Below are 20884 nucleotides of genomic sequence, written 5' to 3' on the forward strand. Positions count from 1 at the left end.
CCCCTTTATCGCGACATTCATAGGCTCCTCACTTACTCTCTTAGTCAAAGACATGACAGCAGCGACGTTGTTGGGTTGAGAGATTTGGTAGTCCTCCACTGCATTCACACCCGAAGACCCCTCGATGTTCCATTCCTCCTACTCCGGAACATGCATCTGAACCGGCTTGCTCATGCACCAACCCCTATCTTCTATAAGGGATGGGTGTACCGCCTCTTCAAGCACTTCACGCGCATACCTAGGTCTTTCGAAGGGAGCCCATGGTCAGGACGGGTTGATGTGCACATTTGTCGCGCCATGAACCTAATCTATGAGGCGGAAGACGGATCAGTAAGCTTTCAGAGGATGCAAGGCCATGCATGGAACCCGCAAGGGGCGCTAGTCCTTCACGCTCCACCTCCACCTCCCCAATACCAGTACCAACCCCACGGTGAACCGGGCCAGTCCTCCTCACAAGGGGGTGGTTTTCCTAACTTTCAAAGTTTACATGATCTTTTGCAGGAAAACCTTATGTGCACCAGGAACACCTACAACCTCGCCAACAACACATACCACCGGGTCGGAGCCATTGAAAGAAACATCGCCGATATCCAAGATGACATCGGAAGCATCCGGGAGTATATGGCGGGGCAAGGGGGAGGAGGTGATGACAGTGATGAAGACATGGACTAGGCGGGTGGAGTAGGAGTAGAAGCGGCTGGTTGGTGATCCCACAGGTTAAATTCCCCTTTTTATCGAACAATTTCCGGCCTGCGTGCCGAAGTGTTGAACAATTTACTTTTCCTAACTTATTTTTATTTTCTGCTTTTATTTTTACCTTTAACTTGATGGTTTGGATGTTTAACTTGGTAATTTAGGACGTTTGGTATTGTTTGGTGTGGTATTTACTGATAAAACAGGTACAAACGAGGCTTAGAGTGCTAAATATTAGTACTACTAAAGCCAGGACAGGAAAACCGGAGAAAGAAACCTGTTTTTCAGCCTTGCAGACTGTCCACACGAGGTCGTGTCCAGCCAACACGCCCATGTGCCCACCTCTCAGACCTGCTGTTTGTTTAATTTCTGCAGATTTTTGCCATACACGGGGTCGTGTCTAGCCAACACGCCCCCGTGTCCATCTTCTGTAAGTTTTCGTTACTGGCAGTTGAACACGGGGTCGTGTCCAACCGACACGGGGCCGTGTCCAGGATGCTAGTAACATAAAATTTTGCTTTTAAACACCATTTTACACATTAAATCAATCTAAAAACTTATTTTTGGGACACATCGAGGACAATGTGTAATTTAAGTGTGGGGGGATGCTAAAACCTTGAATCTTGCAAGTCCTAATAACAAGCCTTACACAAAACTCTATTGGAACCGCTAATCACCCCAAATTTTTTTCAAAAATTTTCATTTTTTTACTTGTCTAAGTTTAAGTTGGGAATTCAAGTTCTAACAAGGTTATATTTTTACAAGTTTACAACCGATAGCGTTGTGATAAAAAGAACCAACATAAGAAAATTACGAAAAGGCATGACAAACTTAGTTAAAATTTGATTATATATACTTGATCACATAAAAAAACCCTTTCCCACAAAAGTGAGTTTTGAGCCTTTAACGAGCATACAAATACATATCTTTACACTAAATGCTCATTTTTCGTTTCTTGTGTGAATAGCCGCTTGGTTCGTACGACTCTAGAACTTGCTACAACAATACATTCCCGGTCCTTACCAACTTAAACCCGAGTAAGTAAATGATGGAGGCATTAGGACTAACCCTTTTTTTTCTACACCATTATTTTTCATTTTTTTTTACCACCTACCCAAAATCCCTCTAGTTAACCCATTTGAGCTTAAACCTTTTCATTTCTTAACCCAAAACCATCATCCTTTTTTTTTACCCAGCTAAACCTTTTTATTTTTAACCCTTTATTTTAGTAACAACATTCGGTTTTCTAATGACTCTTCCTAAAAATAATATATATATATATATATATATATATATATTGATGAAGCCAAACAAATAAACAAGTTCATCAAAAATAACTTTTTTTGAAACAATTGGTTCATCAAAATAAAATGAAAAAAATGCAAAAAAATAAAAAGTCTTTCGAAAAAACCGATGTTCGTTACGCTTTTCGCCATTTTTACTAACCACTAACCCAACCACCCACCTTTAGCCCAAGCCTAACCCTTCACCCAAAAAGTCCTCTTGATATTTACAAAGGTATAAAGTTAAAAAGGATGAGGATTAATTGCTTGGCAAGCTTATGGTAGGAGTAAGCTCCATGCCGCTCTCGAGTGATTCACTAAAAATACACCTTCAGCCGAGTGTTGAGTGATTCCCCCGTGAGGTATGTGAACTTGTATATAAATGGAATTTTTAAAAAAGTATGCTATGCCTAATAAATAATTTATCTTATGAAATGTTTTTAATAAATCATGACGAATAGGATTGTAAATAAATAAAAATAAAACCTAAATAATCTTGGAATTCCCGACACTCTATGACAAGCCCGAAAACCTTCTCTTCTACCCATTCCATTTGGGAGTGTATAAAGCCACATTATAAAAAGTTTTGCTTGAGGACAAGCAAAGATTCAAGTGTGGGGGTATTTGATGTGCACAAAATGCAACATATAATTACATCAATAATGGCTTAAAACTAACCCTTTTTTAGTACTAATGTTGGAAAAAGTGTGCTTTTGTCTTCCTTTTGTATTTTCAGGATTAAATAAGCTCAAAATAACAAAAGAAGCAAAAAGACAGCAAAATCTAACATAAATACAAGAAAAGGAACAAAAGTGATATGCCCGACCCCCGGACAGCATCCTCCCAAGCAAAACAAAGAAGACAGAAGACTGAACACACCCCGTGCTCAGCGAGCACCAGGCCGTGCCCAAGAAGCAGCAGAAAAGACAAACCTATAGAAGCTTCTACTGCCCACCACGGGGCCATGCCCAGCGGACACGGGGGCGTGGTCAACTTGCTGCAGGCGCATTTATTGTAATTGCGAATTACAATTAGTAAAGAGAGAGAGTGTCAGATGGACACGGGGCCGTGCCCGAGCTTCTGTTCAGCCTATAAATAGGAGTGTTTGGAGCTCTTGCAACTCATCCCTTGGCACACCACCTCTCTCACAGTTCACCCACCACCTACCACCATCACAACACCATCATCCACCACCATCATCCATTGTCCATCATAGAGTGTGTGAGTCGTCTCGGGATCCAAGATTGATCGTAAGAGTTCTTGACAATCAAAGGCCATGTTTGCCTAAGTCTCTTACATCACTTGGTGAAGACAAGTGTTTAGTGTAATACTTTTTATTTTTAATCTTTTGCACTTTTTAATTGGTTTTGTATTAATGACTTTAATTACTGGTTTCTTATGTTGAAGGTGATTCTTCCTTATCGTTTGTTCGTGGTGTCTTGGCATTATTTTACTGTCTATATAAAATAAAAGATTTTCACCATTCATATCTCCACGGTCTATATGGAGGTATGTTGGCTACCTGGTCGGGGGTTAAGGGAACGGTTTGGTAAGAGTCTTGCCATTGTTCAGTGTATAGATCCTGCAAAGGACCTGGGTCAAATTTAGTAGGACCTCCTTCAATAACCGAAGGTATTGGATGGCGGGGGTCCAAACTCTTTGATCCCCTCATAAGTTAAACTACTATTAAAACTTTAACCCAGCTACTTAGGACTGTATCCCTGCTGACTCAGACTACTTAGCTGAGGGTAACGTCGCCTTCAAAAGAGGGGCCTACCACATTATGCGTTAATAACTTAATTAATTATCTTTTAATAATCCGACCCTTTAGGATTGTATCCTTGCTGACTCAAACTACTGGGTTGAGGGTAACGTCACCTTCAAAAGAGGGGCCTACTACAATAACTAAGATAATCTCTTAAACAAGTGCAAAAGTGCAAAAATAATCAAAGGTTACACTACACACGAGTCGGATCCAAGTGATTCATCTTGTCTATCTGTTTTTATTTTTATTTTATTTTTCAGCATTTTAGTTAGTTTTATTGTCATAGTTTAAAAAAAACCTTTTTCTAACTTTTTGATTCGATTAGACGTTGAGGATAAACCGGTACTAAAAGCTCTTGTGTCCTTGGACGACCTCGGTATCTTACCAACACTATACTACGTCCACGATGGGTGCACTTGCCCATATGTGTGTTTAGTGTTAGTAAATATCGTGTTTTATAAATTTAAAATTTGGCTAAAAAGTGTAAAAAGGGGCTTAATATATACATCTAAAACATATACACACTAACACGCATCAACGACTAACTCCGTTCCTTTTCTCATCTTACAACGACCTCACCAACGAGTTAGGGGTGATTCCCTTACGTAGGTGATCGTTACCAAGACTTACTTTTAATAAACCTTATTACGTACACACTATCACGTTTATACCCAAATTGATTATTATTAGTAAAATTCTTATTCGTCTCAACATGCATTGTCTATTTAAACATACTCCTTATCCTACAATCTAATTCCACATTCTCTCACATCCACGAAATTCTTAATAATACCGTAAATGCTCATTTCTTGATTTTTCACAATCCCACGAAATGCTACTTATCAATTTAGTCGGCCTAATAAATCCATTGCCCATAAAATTTCATATTCGACTTAATCACTAAAACACACTCACGTTATATTACCATACTAAAGACTTTCATTCTCAATCGGAATTCAAACCAACTTTCTCATATACTTATAAGACCTTATAGATATTATACGATTATTTTACCAAAGACTCTTTTCAACATCAACGAATCATTTGTTAAAACTCTTTTCAATGATCACTAAGTCCATTTTGCTAAATTTCTTTTCTAAGGATCAACGTTTTCACAAGATCCTCCAAAATTCAAAATTTCTTGTTTCGATGCAAATGAAACGAACTAATTATTTTCGAAAACCTTTTCCTACACCGCTCAATTCGTCATTTCAGAACACGTGGGCAAGTGGACTTCATGGGGACCGACAATCTTCAACTTACGTAAACTCCTTTAAAAACAAAAGTAGCATTTCCACTCATTACAAAATACGTTATGCATAACCTATGAGTACTTTATATTCTCTTACACATACAAACGATATTCTACCTTCCCATCAAACTTAATCTATTTTTGATTCGATAAACTCCGCGTTTCGCTTAAACAACTATACATGCATATCCTCGTACACGTTTTGGTCGATATCTCGCGACAATTTCATTTATATCAAGAGTATTTACATACTCAACCTTTTGGAACGTTTTATACGCTTAAACCTGTTATGTTCCAACACATACTATATACACAAATTTTATTATTCGTACCTACACTCATACTCATACTCATGACAATACATTTTATGCTATTACTTATACTCATACTTACGTGCATATTCATACTTAAACTTATACTTATGCTCATACTTTCATTCATACTCATGATTCATACATTTGTACCCGTACGCGAGCGTAATCCGAGGGATTCGCTTACGTGGGTCCCATACATACTTAAGCATGGGCTTGCTTATATACTACATTCTTATACGTACACGTTCTTATATTCTAAATTATGTATACCCTGATTCATACACAATTAGTATAAGCTATGCGGATCATGCGACGATCCAAATAATCGCGGGTGCACACGGGATCAAAGTGATAGACGTATGAAAACCATAGAGTGTACTACTGTGTATGGTAAGACACAGAACATAACATGACACCGAATAACGAGGCGGACTTAACATGGTCAAAACATGGTGGATATGCCACTGGTACTTCCTATATATAAGTGTTTTCACCATGTTACCAAACTTTCGTAAAATGTGCCTTGAGAAATTCGGTTTTTTGCAGACCTTTTTAGACCTAATACAAACTTCAAACAACTCACAAACGCATTATATCTAATTATCCACGACGAGACTTCATTCTTAGCACGCTACTTTCGCCTATCCAATACTTATGCCAATCTTATACTTGCATTCATTAAGAGTAAATCGTTCACTTTTATACTCTCATTATTCTCCATTATTCCTTGTCCTCTTATACGAACCTCGTTCACAATCACATCAGTTTAAAACATCGAACCCTAACTTATCTCTTCACATTAAAAAACGTCTTCTATTCTTTATTCTTGTGTAAACATACTTAGTAGACCGTTATCACTTTATTTACCAAGCCTTCCCGTTCCTCTCAATAAACAATTTATACAAATGTACGATTTTATACTATCCTTAAAACTTCCTATGCAAACCACCTCACTTTCCCTCAAAATTTTCCTTCCTAATACGACACATTTTAATACACATCCAATGTAAGAATTTCATACTTGTTTAAACTCGCTTTACCCATATACACACCTATACGTTTTCATTTACCTCAAATCAATATTAGAAAAACGAACTCCTTTACAAATTTATCTTGTCGTTCTTCGAAATCCCTTACTTTTTACGTTTCGAAAATTTTCAAGTCTCAGTTCTGAATAATCACCTTTTTGCCAAAACTTTTCAAGTCTTCCCCTTGAATAAATTTCGGGATGAAATTTCCTAAAGGAGGGGAGACTGTAACGCCCTGCTTTTTCGTACTTTCCATAAATAGAAAGTCTCATTTGTATTTCCATTTTGGAAGTCTTGTGTTCTTGTAATCGTCCTTTCGTTGTAATCGCTGTAAAGTCCGAGACTTGAAAAATAAATTAAAATTCGTATTTCTTTAAATTCGTGTTATACATACTTCATACTTGATCATACGTTTGAATTCGTGAAACAATTGATACAACATTCATAATCCTTGGAAACTTTGTGTTAAACTTGCAAACACATGAAACTTACGAATAATACGTCTTTTGAATGAGTATGATAGTTAAATACGAAATTCATACGCTTAATCATACTTACTTTATGTTAAGGATATTTGATAAATCCTTAAAATATGCTTATATGTCATAATTTACCCTTAAAACAACTTAAAATATCGAATTATGGAAGTTAGGGGGCTGAAATGTAATAAAATCAAACAAATTCGTGTCTAATGGTCCCTGGCTACCCGCAACGGATCTTGCCAAATCCTCCATGGGCCGCCATAGACTTAAATCCGCGACCAGACCCTTTCAGCTCGTATTTTGGGCGGGTTTTTGGTTTTGTTTGAGTTTTAAACTTGGTTTCTTGTATTAATTGTGCACCAAACCCAACCAATCCTTCCCTATAAAACCCACACCTCTCCCACACATTTTTCACTTTACAAACCCACAAATTCACTCTCAAATCACTCCATTCTAGCTGCAAATCAGAAGCAAACTCAGATTCATTCCAAGTTACAAAAACTAGCATAACTTCTTCATTTCTTGGTCTTTTTCACTGATTCTTCTTCCTACTTGCTTGTAACAACCTTAGGTATGTTTCCAACAGGTTCTCCATGGAAAACCAAGGCTGGAACATCACCAAATAAGGCTCCAAACATTCTGTTTTGATTAAACTTTGCTAAACTTGCTTGAACTTGAGGTTTCTCATACACATTCCTGTGTCCATGTGCTCATAATCAATGCTTTGGTTAGTTGGGCTTAAAAACAAGGTTGTGACACTTAAAATCAGAGGTTAAAACCTCATAAACTTTCTGTTTTGGTTATGGTTTAACCCAAAAGTAATGAACAAGCTTCAAGCTTGATGGTTGTGAGATTATAGGACAAGCTTGGGCTATCCTACTAAAAATCCACACATTACTTGATGATTTCTTAGATTAGTTGTAATTATTTCCTTTCTTATTGTATGTTCATGACCCTCCTTGAATGTTCATAACATCAAGTGTAGTGGTGAACACCTAGAGGTACCAAAATGGAAGACTTGTTCTTCCTACCTCTTACATGACTTCTATGATACAAAGAGGTTCCTAAATGGTGGATTCATCCTCCTACCTCATGCTTGAACTATTGAACTATTGGACATATTATTGTATAATATATAACTTATATATACTATCCAACATTCGAACCTTTGATGTTGAATTTGTGTTCATTCTTCAAAGTACTTAATTACATCATCTAAGACCTAAAACTTGTTATGATTCTAATGGGTGTTCTACCCGTGAAAACATTCTAACCCTTGGGGTTTCATAGTGTCAAACAAGTATTATGTGTTAAAAGATGATTACTTTCAAATGTTTATATTCTTATGTTTTAAATTCCGAATCTCTACTCTAAACATAACTTGAACTTTATACATTCGTCCTCCCAATCGCTTACACTCGTCAATACTTGGATAATCGGAAGACTTAGCAATTTTGTGAGTATACTTGACCCATTTTACCGTTTTCACACTTTTGGGTGTAACATGTTTTTATATACAAACCACACTTAGTATACATATTCTTATGCAACCACATAAACAAACAATCTAATACATGCTTACTATTTGTTATGCTTGATTCGTGTTTTCTGGGTGATTCTTATGTGATGAACTTGTCATTAGCCTCGTACAAGCCTCCACTTATCATGTATAGCGCTATAGGAGTAACGCACCACCCGTGAATGAGAGGTCATGTTAGGTTTATTCATTCATACTTGCGTAAGCAGAGGGTTGACTTGTAAATCATATGCTAGTTTAATACTTAATCTTGATAACTAGGTTTGCCATGTGGATTGTTCCGTATTATTTTTATACTTATATACTACGCACCAACCTTGTATGCTCGCCAATACTTTTTGTATTGAACTACACTTTTAAAACATGTTGCAGGTTTAGCGATGATGTTGGTGATGCATGGAATCTAGTAGGATGCTTAGATACACACTTAAAATTTTGTACTCTTATTGTATTATATTTCTTTATTCATGTTGTATTTGTTTTCAAATCCTTGTAATTGACTCTTTAGAAATGAAATGAAAATTTATTATTTAAATACTTGTCACAAATAGTGTTATGAAGTCTCTTGCAATCTATTTTGTCTCACTCCGATGTTTCCGCCATCGGTTGGGGTGTGACAACCCCGGATCCTGTCAAAGGCGAGGCGGCAACGTCGGTATCGGCATTGGGGTCCGACCACGCTCGATAGCCGCCTGTATATTGCCTGGATCGCCCGCATAAGAAGGGCCTCAGTACGCGAATAATGGGCGTCTATCCGCGCCTATAGTCGGCCCTCCATATGTTGTAACGCAAGTGCCACAGCTGGTGGGAGCTAGTCGTACAGAATGTGATGGGGTACTAAGGAACCCCCTGTGGCTGTGACGGCTGTGGTGGTGGTGGTGGGTGAGCGTGGTCACCATCGGCGTCAACGTCATTGTTGTCGGCATCACCACCTGCCGGCTCTGGCAGCACCTCTGGTAACTCGTCTGGGAGGTTGGTGGGGACAAACAGATGGCCGTCCTCTCCTATAAATCGAATCCCGAGCCCAGGGAAGTCACGCGTGATGTGCATGCCGATCATCGTCTGTCGTGTCAACCTGGTTGGCTCAACCGTGCCCCACTCAGTGAACAGTGGGTCCTCCTGGGGAACAAGGCCCAACGAGATGGCAATACGCGTGATGTACCCCCCCCCACCCGGTTACAACAAAGACTTGTCCTGCCAGTGGTACGCCACCACAAACCACTGGGCTAGGCAGTGATGGAGGGCGCATGTCTCCTCTCATATAAGACAAAACATATAAAACAAATCCCCTTGATTACACCACTCGCAACTCTGCTCGCACGGTGAATAGATGTGGTAATAAGTCTGTGCAGGTAACGGAACAGGGGGTCTCTGATATATGAAACCCTCGACTTCGAGCGGCCAAAGCGACCCCAACCGATCACTTGCCAAAACCTGACAAGTGTCGAATGGGGTAACACATGGACGCCCTCGGTGTAGATGGGGGTGTCTGTCTCCTCCAATGTATAAATGCCGCTGTGCACGACAAACTCTCCCAACGACATCTCATGCCACTGACCCCCTAAACGAAAACTAACCTCGACCCACAGGTGCTTGGGGTCCTCATCCTCCTCTGGCTTGTCTGCCGGCCTAGGCGTGAACTCGAACGATGCCAAGAACTCGCACACCATGACCTGATATGACGATAAGTATGCCAGTATGAAAAACCTGTCACACAGTGTGGTTAGTATCCATTTCATATACAAAACAAATAAAACAGAGTAACAAATAGTATACATGTCCACGGAGTATCATGTCCAATGTAATCTCGGGCTCTCGCCGCCTCGTCCACCTCCTCCAAGGTCGTCCAATTGACAGCCGCATGGCCGCCGATCTCCATCCGCCTAAAATTTTCACATCTGTGAAAAGCCTCGGACCCATCCTAGAACGCTAGATAAGGATTATCTAGCAACGAGTCAACATCTGGGCCACCGCTCCCATGCCCCCGTCTACACCCACGTCCACTACCACCAGCCCCTAGCCCCGCACATCCTCCACCACCTCCACCCCGCTCCCGCTCAACACCGCCATCTCTACCACGCCCTCCGCTTCCGCCTCCACCTCGACCTCCACCTCCACCTCCGCCACCTCCACTTCCACCACCCCGGCCCCGACCTCGCCCTCGCCCTCGCCCGACAACGTCAACCATATCAATCTAAAAAATATAACAATTTATAATATTAAATATAACATTTTTATTGTTAATTTAAAAAATATAACAATTATTAATATTAAATATAACAATTTTTAATATTTAAAAAAATCTAACAATAATCTTTAATTTGTAATGTTAAGTATAACCTTTTTATTATATTTAAAAAAATACAACAATTTTAATATTTTTTTAAATGTAAAAATAATTTTTTTATTTTTAATATTAAATATAACCTTTTTATTATATTTTAAAAAAATATAAAAATTTTTAATATTTTTTTAAAATGTAACAATAATTTTTAATTTTTAAATATTAAATATAACATTTTTTAATTTTTTTTAAATATAACATCAATTTCTATTTAAAAATATAACATTTGTACAAAGAAAATAAGATTTTAAATATATTTTTATATTTAAAAAAACAACGATTCATTATGATCGGGACGAAAGTCGGACACGACCTCCTCCGCGTGATTATCATTTCCTCTCCTATCGTAAGAATCAGGGACAACAGACCCCTTCTAATACAAACGGTGTGCTAAGTACTTCATAAACAAAACAAGTTAAAAAATGCTATACCACACTGCTTCCCGGAATAAACGTGCTCGTGTTTGTGTCAGATGACTCGCCGAAAATGTAATTAAGGTTGAGCCAAAACATGGTGGAATCGAATATAAAGAAAAAACGGCGAGAAGGGAATGAATTTTGTGAATCTTCTTCATCTTCCTCGTTTATAAAGGCCAAGAAAAATGCAAATTCACAGACCAATGTGGGTCGTATAGGCCTATACGACCCGTATAGGGCTGACGTAATGTTCCTGTCAATCACTTTATGTCACTGTTGAGTTACAAAAAGTAACCTCGTACTTAATACAGATCGTATATGCATATATGATCAGTATAGGGTTTGCATGTGAACCCTATCTGTTAGAGTTAATAAACAACCTTTTACTAATACGCATCGTATAGGCCTATACGATGCGTATTATGAAGGCATGTGAAGACAGTATCAACCTTTGACTAACCTTGGAAATTGAATTTACTAATACGAGTCGTATAGACCTATACGACCCGTGTTGTTCCTGTCAATCACTTTATGTCACTGTTTAGTGACAGAAAGTAACCCCGTACTTAATACGGATCATATATGCCTATACGATCAGTATAGGGTTTGCATGTGAACCCTATCTGTCAGAGTTGATAGCAACCTTTTACTAATACGCATCGTATATGTAACACCCCAACCCGGAAGGGCTGACGTGTCACAATAACGGTAACATAAACAAAAGTCATAATTCCATTTATTTATTTGATAAGGATACAACCACACGACCATTAAAATTAAGATTAATATACAAGCGGAGACATTCATCTTAATTAACTAACATCTTCAGATTTATTCCTAGGCTTTATTCTTCTCTCTTTTCCCCTCCCAAAATAATCTGTGGACCTGTATATACAAAAAGTTTACGGAATGAACCGAATGCTCAGTACGGAATTTTAGGCTCAAATAACAAATAATGCTTCATATGAAATCTTATCCGGATGGAACTTTAGGCGAAAATGATACGATGCAAGAACAAAATTTCATAATCATATCTTACGGATGTACCCATGAGCAAACTTAAAATGTGACAATACACAGGTAGCTACTCCTGCATAATTATCACATGAGATGGCGAATTGGCATACCCGTTATCCACCTCCTTATACTTAAATCCTAGGATCGATCCATACGCCTCCTAATAGCCTTATGTACCACACTTGTACTTAAGAGACGCCGTGAACTGAGCTCTCCGTCACGGATGGAGCACATGATGTTGATGCCACAACAACATGCTCGTGGGACACTCCACGAGAAGCGATACTCAGGGTATCAGAGTACAAATGGTTTTATTCACATAACTTATAAAACTTATTTTCATAACAAAACGGAACATATATTGGAACATGCGATAATGAGTATAACAACATAATACTATCGCATGACATGAAAGTTAAATCAAATGATTAGGATAGGAATCGAACGGACTGTCAAATGAATCGATAATCAAAGACGTGAGGAGTTTTTAACAGATATAGTAATTTAGTGGTTTTATAATAATTTGAATATGAAGCAATAAAGAGTGGGGTAAGGATCCGTACCTTAATAACTCCAAAGTGAAGCTACCTTGTGCTAATATTTTAGATTTATATGGGCAGAGTTTAGACTACTGATTAATCTTTTAACCTAATTTAAATAACATGCACACAAACTAGGTTAGTAACTTAATACAGCATTTACGTCAATTCACGAGATCAAACCCTCATAACTATTATCAAGTGCAATACTTAACAATTCAATCGGATTCACAACGAATAACAGAGCATAGTCCGAATTCGAACAGCACTCAAATATTCAAGTTGAAATCACGAAGAATAATCAAAGTAGAAGCTCAATTTGAGCAGCATCCAGACAATCGTTGGATAGTTATAATCGATCGGACGTTGAATCGTAATAGCGATCGAGTTATTACCCTGATTGCGGCAGCGTTTCGAGGTGTGTGTGTGTGTGTGTTTGGGTAGTGGAAGAAGTATAACTCGACGTCAATTGAGAATTTGAGCGTCGTTTTTGTGCACAGAAGTAAGTCCCAAAGCCTGCTATTTATACTAATTTTTGGGACATGCCTACCTACCTGCTTGACATGCCTACCTACCTGCTTGACATGCCTACCTACCTGCTTGATTGACATGCCTACCTACCTGCTTGATTGACATGCCTACCTACCTGCTTGACATGCCTACCTACCTGCTTGATTGACATGCCTACCTACCTGCTTGACATGCCTACCTACCTGCTTGACATGCCTACCTACTTGCTTGATTGACATGCCTACCTACCTGCTTGACATGCCTACCTACTTGCTTGATTGACATGCCTACCTACCTGCTTGACATGCCTACCTACCTGCTTGACATGCCTACCTACTTGCTTGATTGACATGCTTGGGTGTCCTAATTAGGGTTTTCTAGTGGTTAATTTATAAATTACTATTATTCTTTTTATTTCTAGAATAATGATTTTAAATTTATGGGCATTACAACTATTACCCCCTTAAAAGAAATTTCGTCCTCGAAATTTTTCAAATAAGAATATAACCTATTGCATAAGTAACAGAAACGAAACTTTTATAGCAGAGTTACTAACTTATATAACCAGAATCTCCTAACCACACATGTGTATCTGAAATTCATAACTAAGGTCATGACTATACTTGTCAATTACCTTATATATGTGCCCTAATGGTCCTTTTATAACGTATCTTAATAAAATATCTTACCGTACGAAAAGTCAATAGAGACTTACAGATACTTAGAGTGACTATTAGTACTGATATTTCCTACATAGACATCTATAAGAATAGACATAGGAGTTAAACCAAATAAGAGATCAAGTTGAATCCTATCATAGATATCTACCCATTCCTCACAGGTCTCAATTACTATCTTCAAGTTTTCTACAGGAAAGAGCCTTTGCTCTGATACCATAGCTGTAACACCCCAACCCGGAAGGGCTGACGTGTCACAATAACGGTAACATAAACAAAAGTCATAATTCCATTTATTTATTTGATAAGGATACAACCACACGACCATTAAAATTAAGATTAATATACAAGCGGAGACATTCATCTTAATTAACTAACATCTTCAGATTTATTCCTAGGCTTTATTCTTCTCTCTTTTCCCCTCCCAAAATAATCTGTGGACCTATATATACAAAAAGTTTACGGAATGAGCCGAATGCTCAGTACGGAATTTTAGGCTCAAATAACAAATAATGCTTCATATGAAATCTTATCCGGATGGAACTTTAGGCGAAAATGATACGATGCAAGAACAAAATTTCATAATCATATCTTACGGATGTACCCATGAGCAAACTTAAAACGTGACAATACACAGGTAGCTACTCCTGCATAATTATCACATGAGATGGCGAATTGGCATACCCGTTATCCACCTCCTTATACTTAAATCCTAAGATCGATCCATACGCCTCCTAATAGCCTTATGTACCACACTTGTACTTAAGAGACGCCGTGAACTGATCTCTCCGTCACGGATGGAGCACATGATGTTGATGCCACAACAATATGCTCGTGGGACACTCCACGAGAAGCGATACTCAGGGTATCAGAGTACAAATGGTTTTATTCACATAACTTATAAAACTTATTTTCATAACAAAACGGAACATATATTGGAACATGCGATAATGAGTATAACAACATAATACTATCGCATGACATGAAAGTTAAATCAAATGATTAGGATAGGAATCGAACGGACTGTCAAATGAATCGATAATCAAAGACGTGAGGAGTTTTTAACAGATATAGTAATTTAGTGGTTTTATAATAATTTGAATATGAAGCAATAAAGAGTGGGGTAAGGATCCGTACCTTAATAACTCCAAAGTGAAGCTACCTTGTGCTAATATTTTAGATTTATATGGGCAGAGTTTAGACTACTGATTAATCTTTTAACCTAATTTAAATAACATGCACACAAACTAGGTTAGTAACTTAATACAGCATTTACGTCAATTCACGAGATCAAACCCTCACAACTATTATCAAGTGCAATACTTAACAATTCAATCGGATTCACAACGAATAACAGAGCATAGTCCGAATTCGAACAGCACTCAAATATTCAAGTTGAAATCACGACGAATAATCAAAGTAGAAGCTCAATTTGAGCAGCACTCAGACAATCGTTGGATAGTTATAATCGATCGGACGTTGAATCGTAATAGCGATCGAGTTATTACCCTGATTGCGGCAGCGTTTCGAGGTGTGTGTGTGTTTGGGTAGTGGAAGAAGTATAACTCGACGTCAATTGAGAATTTGAGCGTCGTTTTTGTGCACAGAAGCAAGTCCCAAAGCCTGCTATTTATACTAATTTTTGGGACATGCCTACCTACCTGCTTGACATGCCTACCTACCTGCTTGACATGCCTACCTACCTGCTTGATTTACATGCCTACCTACCTGCTTGACATGCCTACCTACCTGCTTGACATGCCTACCTACCTGCTTGATTGACATGCCTACCTACCTGCTTGACATGCCTACCTACCTGCTTGATTGACATGCCTACCTACCTGCTTGACATGCCTACCTACCTGCTTGACATGCCTACCTACTTGCTTGATTGACATGCCTACCTACCTGCTTGACATGCCTACCTACCTGCTTGACATGCCTACCTACTTGCTTGATTGACATGCCTACCTACCTGCTTGACATGCCTACCTACCTGCTTGACATGCCTACCTACTTGCTTGATTGACATGCTTGGGTGTCTTAATTAGGGTTTTCTAGTGGTTAATTTATAAATTACTATTATTCTTTTTATTTCTAGAATAATGATTTTAAATTTATGGGCATTACAACTATTACCCCCTTAAAAGAAATTTCGTCCTCGAAATTTTTCAAATAAGAATATAACCTATTGCATAAGTAACAGAAACGAAACTTTTATAGCAGAGTTACTAACTTATATAACCAGAATCTCCTAACCACACATGTGTATCTGAAATTCATAACTAAGGTCATGACTATACTTGTCAATTACCTTATATATGTGCCCTAATGGTCCTTTTATAACGTATCTTAATAAAATATCTTACCGTACGAAAAGTCAATAGAGACTTACAGATACTTAGAGTGACTATTAGTACTGATATTTCCTACATAGACATCTATAAGAATAGACATAGGAGTTAAACCAAATAAGAGATCAAGTTGAATCCTATCATAGATATCTACCCATTCCTCACATGTCTTAATTACTATCTTCAAGTTTTCTACAGGAAAGAGCCTTTGCTCTGATACCATAGTTGTAACACCCCAACCCGGAAGGGCTGACGTGTCATAATAACGGTAACATAAACAAAAGTCATAATTCCATTTATTTATTTGATAAGGATACAACCACACGACCATTAAAATTAAGATTAATATACAAGCGGAGACATTCATCTTAATTAACTAACATCTTCAGATTTATTCCTAGGCTTTATTCTTCTCTCTTTTCCCCTCCCAAAATAATCTGTGGACCTGTATATACAAAAAGTTTACGGAATGAGCCGAATGCTCAGTACGGAATTTTAGGCTCTAATAACAAATAATGCTTCATATGAAATCTTATCCGGATGGAACTTTAGGCAAAAATGATACGATGCAAGAACAAAATTTCATAATCATATCTTACGGATGTACCCATGAGCAAACTTAAAACGTGACAATACACAGGTAGCTACTCCTGCATAATTATCACATGAGATGGCGAATTGGCATACCCGTTATCCACCTCCTTATACTTAAATCCTAGGATCGATCCATACGCCTCCTAATAGCCTTGTGTACCACACTTGTACTTAAGAGACGCCGTGAACTGATCTCTCCGTCACGGATGGAGCACATGATGTTGATGCCACAACAACATGCTCGTGGGACACTCCACGAGAAGCGATACTCAGGGTATCAGAGTACAAATGGTTTTATTCACATAAATTATAAAACTTATTTTCATAACAAAACGGAACATATATTGGAACATGCGATAATGAGTATAACAACATAATACTATCGCATGACATGAAAGTTAAATCAAATGATTAGGATAGGAATCGAACGGACTGTCAAATGAATCGATAATCAAAGACGTGAGGAGTTTTTAACAGATATAGTAATTTAGTGGTTTTATAATAATTTGAATATGAAGCAATAAAGAGTGGGGTAAGGATCCGTACCTTAATAACTCCAAAGTGAAGCTACCTTGTGCTAATATTTTAGATTTATATGGGCAGAGTTTAGACTACTGATTAATCTTTTAACCTAATTTAAATAACATGCACACAAACTAGGTTAGTAACTTAATACAGCATTTACGTCAATTCACGAGATCAAACCCTCACAACTATTATCAAGTGCAATACTTAACAATTCAATCGGATTCACAACGAATAACAGAGCATAGTCCGAATTCGAACAGCACTCAAATATTCAAGTTGAAATCACGACGAATAATCAAAGTAGAAGCTCAATTTGAGCAGCACTCAGACAATCGTTGGATAGTTATAATCGATCGGACGTTGAATCGTAATAGCGATCGAGTTATTACCCTGATTGCGGCAGCGTTTCGAGGTGTGTGTGTGTTTGGGTAGTGGAAGAAGTATAACTCGACGTCAATTGAGAATTTGAGTGTCGTTTTTGTGCACAGAAGCAAGTCCCAAAGCCTGCTATTTATACTAATTTTTGGGACATGCCTACCTACCTGCTTGACATGCCTACCTACCTGCTTGACATGCCTACCTACCTGCTTGATTGACATGCCTACCTACCTGCTTGACATGCCTACCTACCTGCTTGACATGCCTACCTACCTGCTTGATTGACATGCCTACCTACCTGCTTGACATGCCTACCTACCTGCTTGATTGACATGCCTACCTACCTGCTTGACATGCCTACCTACCTGCTTGACATGCCTACCTACTTGCTTGATTGACATGCCTACCTACCTGCTTGACATGCCTACCTACCTGCTTGACATGCCTACCTACTTGCTTGATTGACATGCCTACCTACCTGCTTGACATGCCTACCTACTTGCTTGATTGACATGCTTGGGTGTCTTAATTAGGGTTTTCTAGTGGTTAATTTATAAATTACTATTATTCTTTTTATTTCTAGAATAATGATTTTAAATTTATGGGCATTACAGTATAAGCCTATATGATGCGTATTATGAAGGCATGTGAAGACATTGTCGGCCTTTGACTGACCTTGGAAATTGAATTTATTAATTTTGCAAAGTGTGCCAATAATACGACCCTTTATATAAATGAAACTTGAGGATTCGTATTTAGTTTTTCATGTGTAAGAAGAGGATTATTTAGTTTTATTTGGAGTTATTATTGTTTGACCCGACCTGAACATATAACCTAAAATATAACGATAGAAAAAAAATTATTTGGGTCTCACAACTTTCCACCCTCGCAGAACTTTTAATCAAGCTCCACCAGTACCTACTCTCATATTGATTGTATAGGGGGGTAGCGGCTTAATCTGTTTTCTAATCTAAAGTAAATTTAAAATTTAAGTCATTCATTTTCATATAAAAAAATAGCTGAACAACCTTCCCCTTTGTGTGTATTTTGTTACTTCGTTCCGTTATAGACATTTTTCATTGGAAAAGAACTATCAATACCATTTGTAGTATATAGTACATTAGTACACTACCTTGATTCTTCGTAGGAAAGAAGTTGATTTGTGATGGGATCTAGTATATCTTCGTCTAAGTCGCCAATAAGTACACTTTTTTGTCGATGTTGTAGTATAACTAGGCTAAGTTAATTGTCTTGGCTGAAATTACAAAAGATCCTTTTAGTTTTTAATTATAACTTTAGAATAATGTGGTTTCTTCGTTTCGGTACATTCATTATTATACATACATTTTTATCAGTCATCCACGACTATTTATCCACTAATATATGTTAAACAGCTTAACCAAGAAATCTAACATGCTATATATTTTTGTAATCCCAGATGGCCACTAAGAATATCCATAGATAACATATATGCTATTGCAATTATTATTCATATTCATAAATTTGTCTTTGGGAGGACCAAAGGTGTGAGATTCTTTATTCCTTAGATCATATCATCATATGGCGATACAGATGCATGTACGGTATATGGAGTAGGAATTTGTTATAGAGCTTGACGACTTGATGTACTTGTATTTCCTTGAAGTTTTCACCCTGTGGATTTGTCTCAAAATTAGAGAAGTATTTATACCAATGTGGGGTTTGAATGAATCATTAACTCCTTGAGGTTCTCTTCAAAGTCTTAGCTTCTCCATTCGAAAACAGTCGCAATTTCAAGGTTAATTTTCATTGATTATGGGCTCAAACAAATTTCCAAAAATCATGTACACTTATAAGCTTGCGATAGGGAGATACCTTTCATCTTCAACGGTCATCGATGTACCGAAAGGTCATTTCTCTGTATATGTGGGTGAAAACTGCATGAAGAGGTTTATAATCCCATTATCATATCTTAAACATCCTTTGTTTCAAACCTTGCTGAACATGGCAAAAGAGGAATTTGGGTATACTCATCCAATGGGAGGTCTCACGTTTCCATGCAAAGAAGAGACTTTCAATGAAATCATTGAGAATATACAGTTAGAAGGATTGTGATAATTGAAAATCAGTTAGGAGCATTTTTTTTGTATTATCTTGGTACCTTTTCATGGTTATGTATACCTGGGCTCGTTAACATGTAAATTATGAGTTCATGTAAATTAATTATAATCATTGGTTCAAGTTACAAATATGAAGCTGTTTATTTTATTTTACCCATCATCTATGTTGCTACAAAGATTATACGGGTATGCTTTATTGATATATTGACACACTTGTCCTAGGAAGATCCAAGGCCAAGTGGTATAGTTACAAAGAAGGAGTACATTTACAACAGGGGAAATACAGTGAAATGTAAAGGAGAAGTAAATAGAGTTCAAAAGGGGAAGTAAAGGACAGTGCGAGGGTATAAATTGGAGGTTGAGTCTTGTATCCGAGGTGTGTTGTGGTGCACCCTTGGGCTGGTATTTATAGACAGCCAACTGGCTTCTCCTTCTCCAAGCAAGACCCATGGCTTCTCCAGGAGAAGAAAGGTAGCAGGCCTCTTTAGCCTCCTTCGTGTTCTTGTCTTCCATGAATACTCCCTAAAGGGGAATCCTTTGACTTCCTCTCTGCTGAAAGAGACTACATACTTGCTTGTACTCAGAAGAGTGACACCTTGATGATCCTAGCTGTTTTAGAGGGGAAGTGGGTTTGGGCCCGCCCCAGTCTTCAGTCTATATTAATCTTGATGGTTATTTTTGAACTTTGGTCTATTTTAGGGTGTAAGGGGCACTCCCCTAAGAGGGGAGTCCCCTCTCTTACGCATAACCAATCCTCATGTGTCACGTCAACTCCCCTCTTAAACTCCCCTAACACCCTAAATTGATGGCGGCACTCCCCTCTTAGGTGACTTGGTTTTTTATTAAAAAAAAAAAAAGAAATTTTTCGTTGGTCCTCTCCTCCCTCTCTCTTCGGTGAATCCCCACCGATTTCCTTCCTCTCTCTACCTCACCGCCTTGATGGCGGCACCTCCCCTAATCGGCAACAGGGGTCCCCGAAGGAAGTCCCCGCAGGTGCCCCCCACACCCTTATACCAATCAAGGCAATGACTAAATGGTAATCGACTCTAGTAAGCTAAGTAAGTCCGGAAAATC

General features: G+C 38.1%; 1 protein-coding gene across 1 annotated transcript; it reads right to left on the reverse strand.

The window, feature by feature from the left end:
* Positions 1–10275: 10275 nt before the first annotated feature.
* LOC110923915 (glycine-rich RNA-binding, abscisic acid-inducible protein-like) lies at positions 10276–19585 on the reverse strand. The gene is made up of 3 exons (XM_022167970.1): positions 19566–19585; positions 11130–11367; positions 10276–10548 (listed from the first exon to the last, which is right to left on the reverse strand). Exons 1-3 carry the CDS (start codon positions 19583–19585, stop codon positions 10276–10278), a joined length of 531 nt encoding a protein of 176 aa, XP_022023662.1.
* Between the last annotated feature and the right edge of the window lie 1299 nt (positions 19586–20884).

This window comes from Helianthus annuus, chromosome 17 (genome assembly GCF_002127325.2).
Source record: "Helianthus annuus cultivar XRQ/B chromosome 17, HanXRQr2.0-SUNRISE, whole genome shotgun sequence".
NCBI lineage: Eukaryota > Viridiplantae > Streptophyta > Magnoliopsida > Asterales > Asteraceae > Helianthus > Helianthus annuus.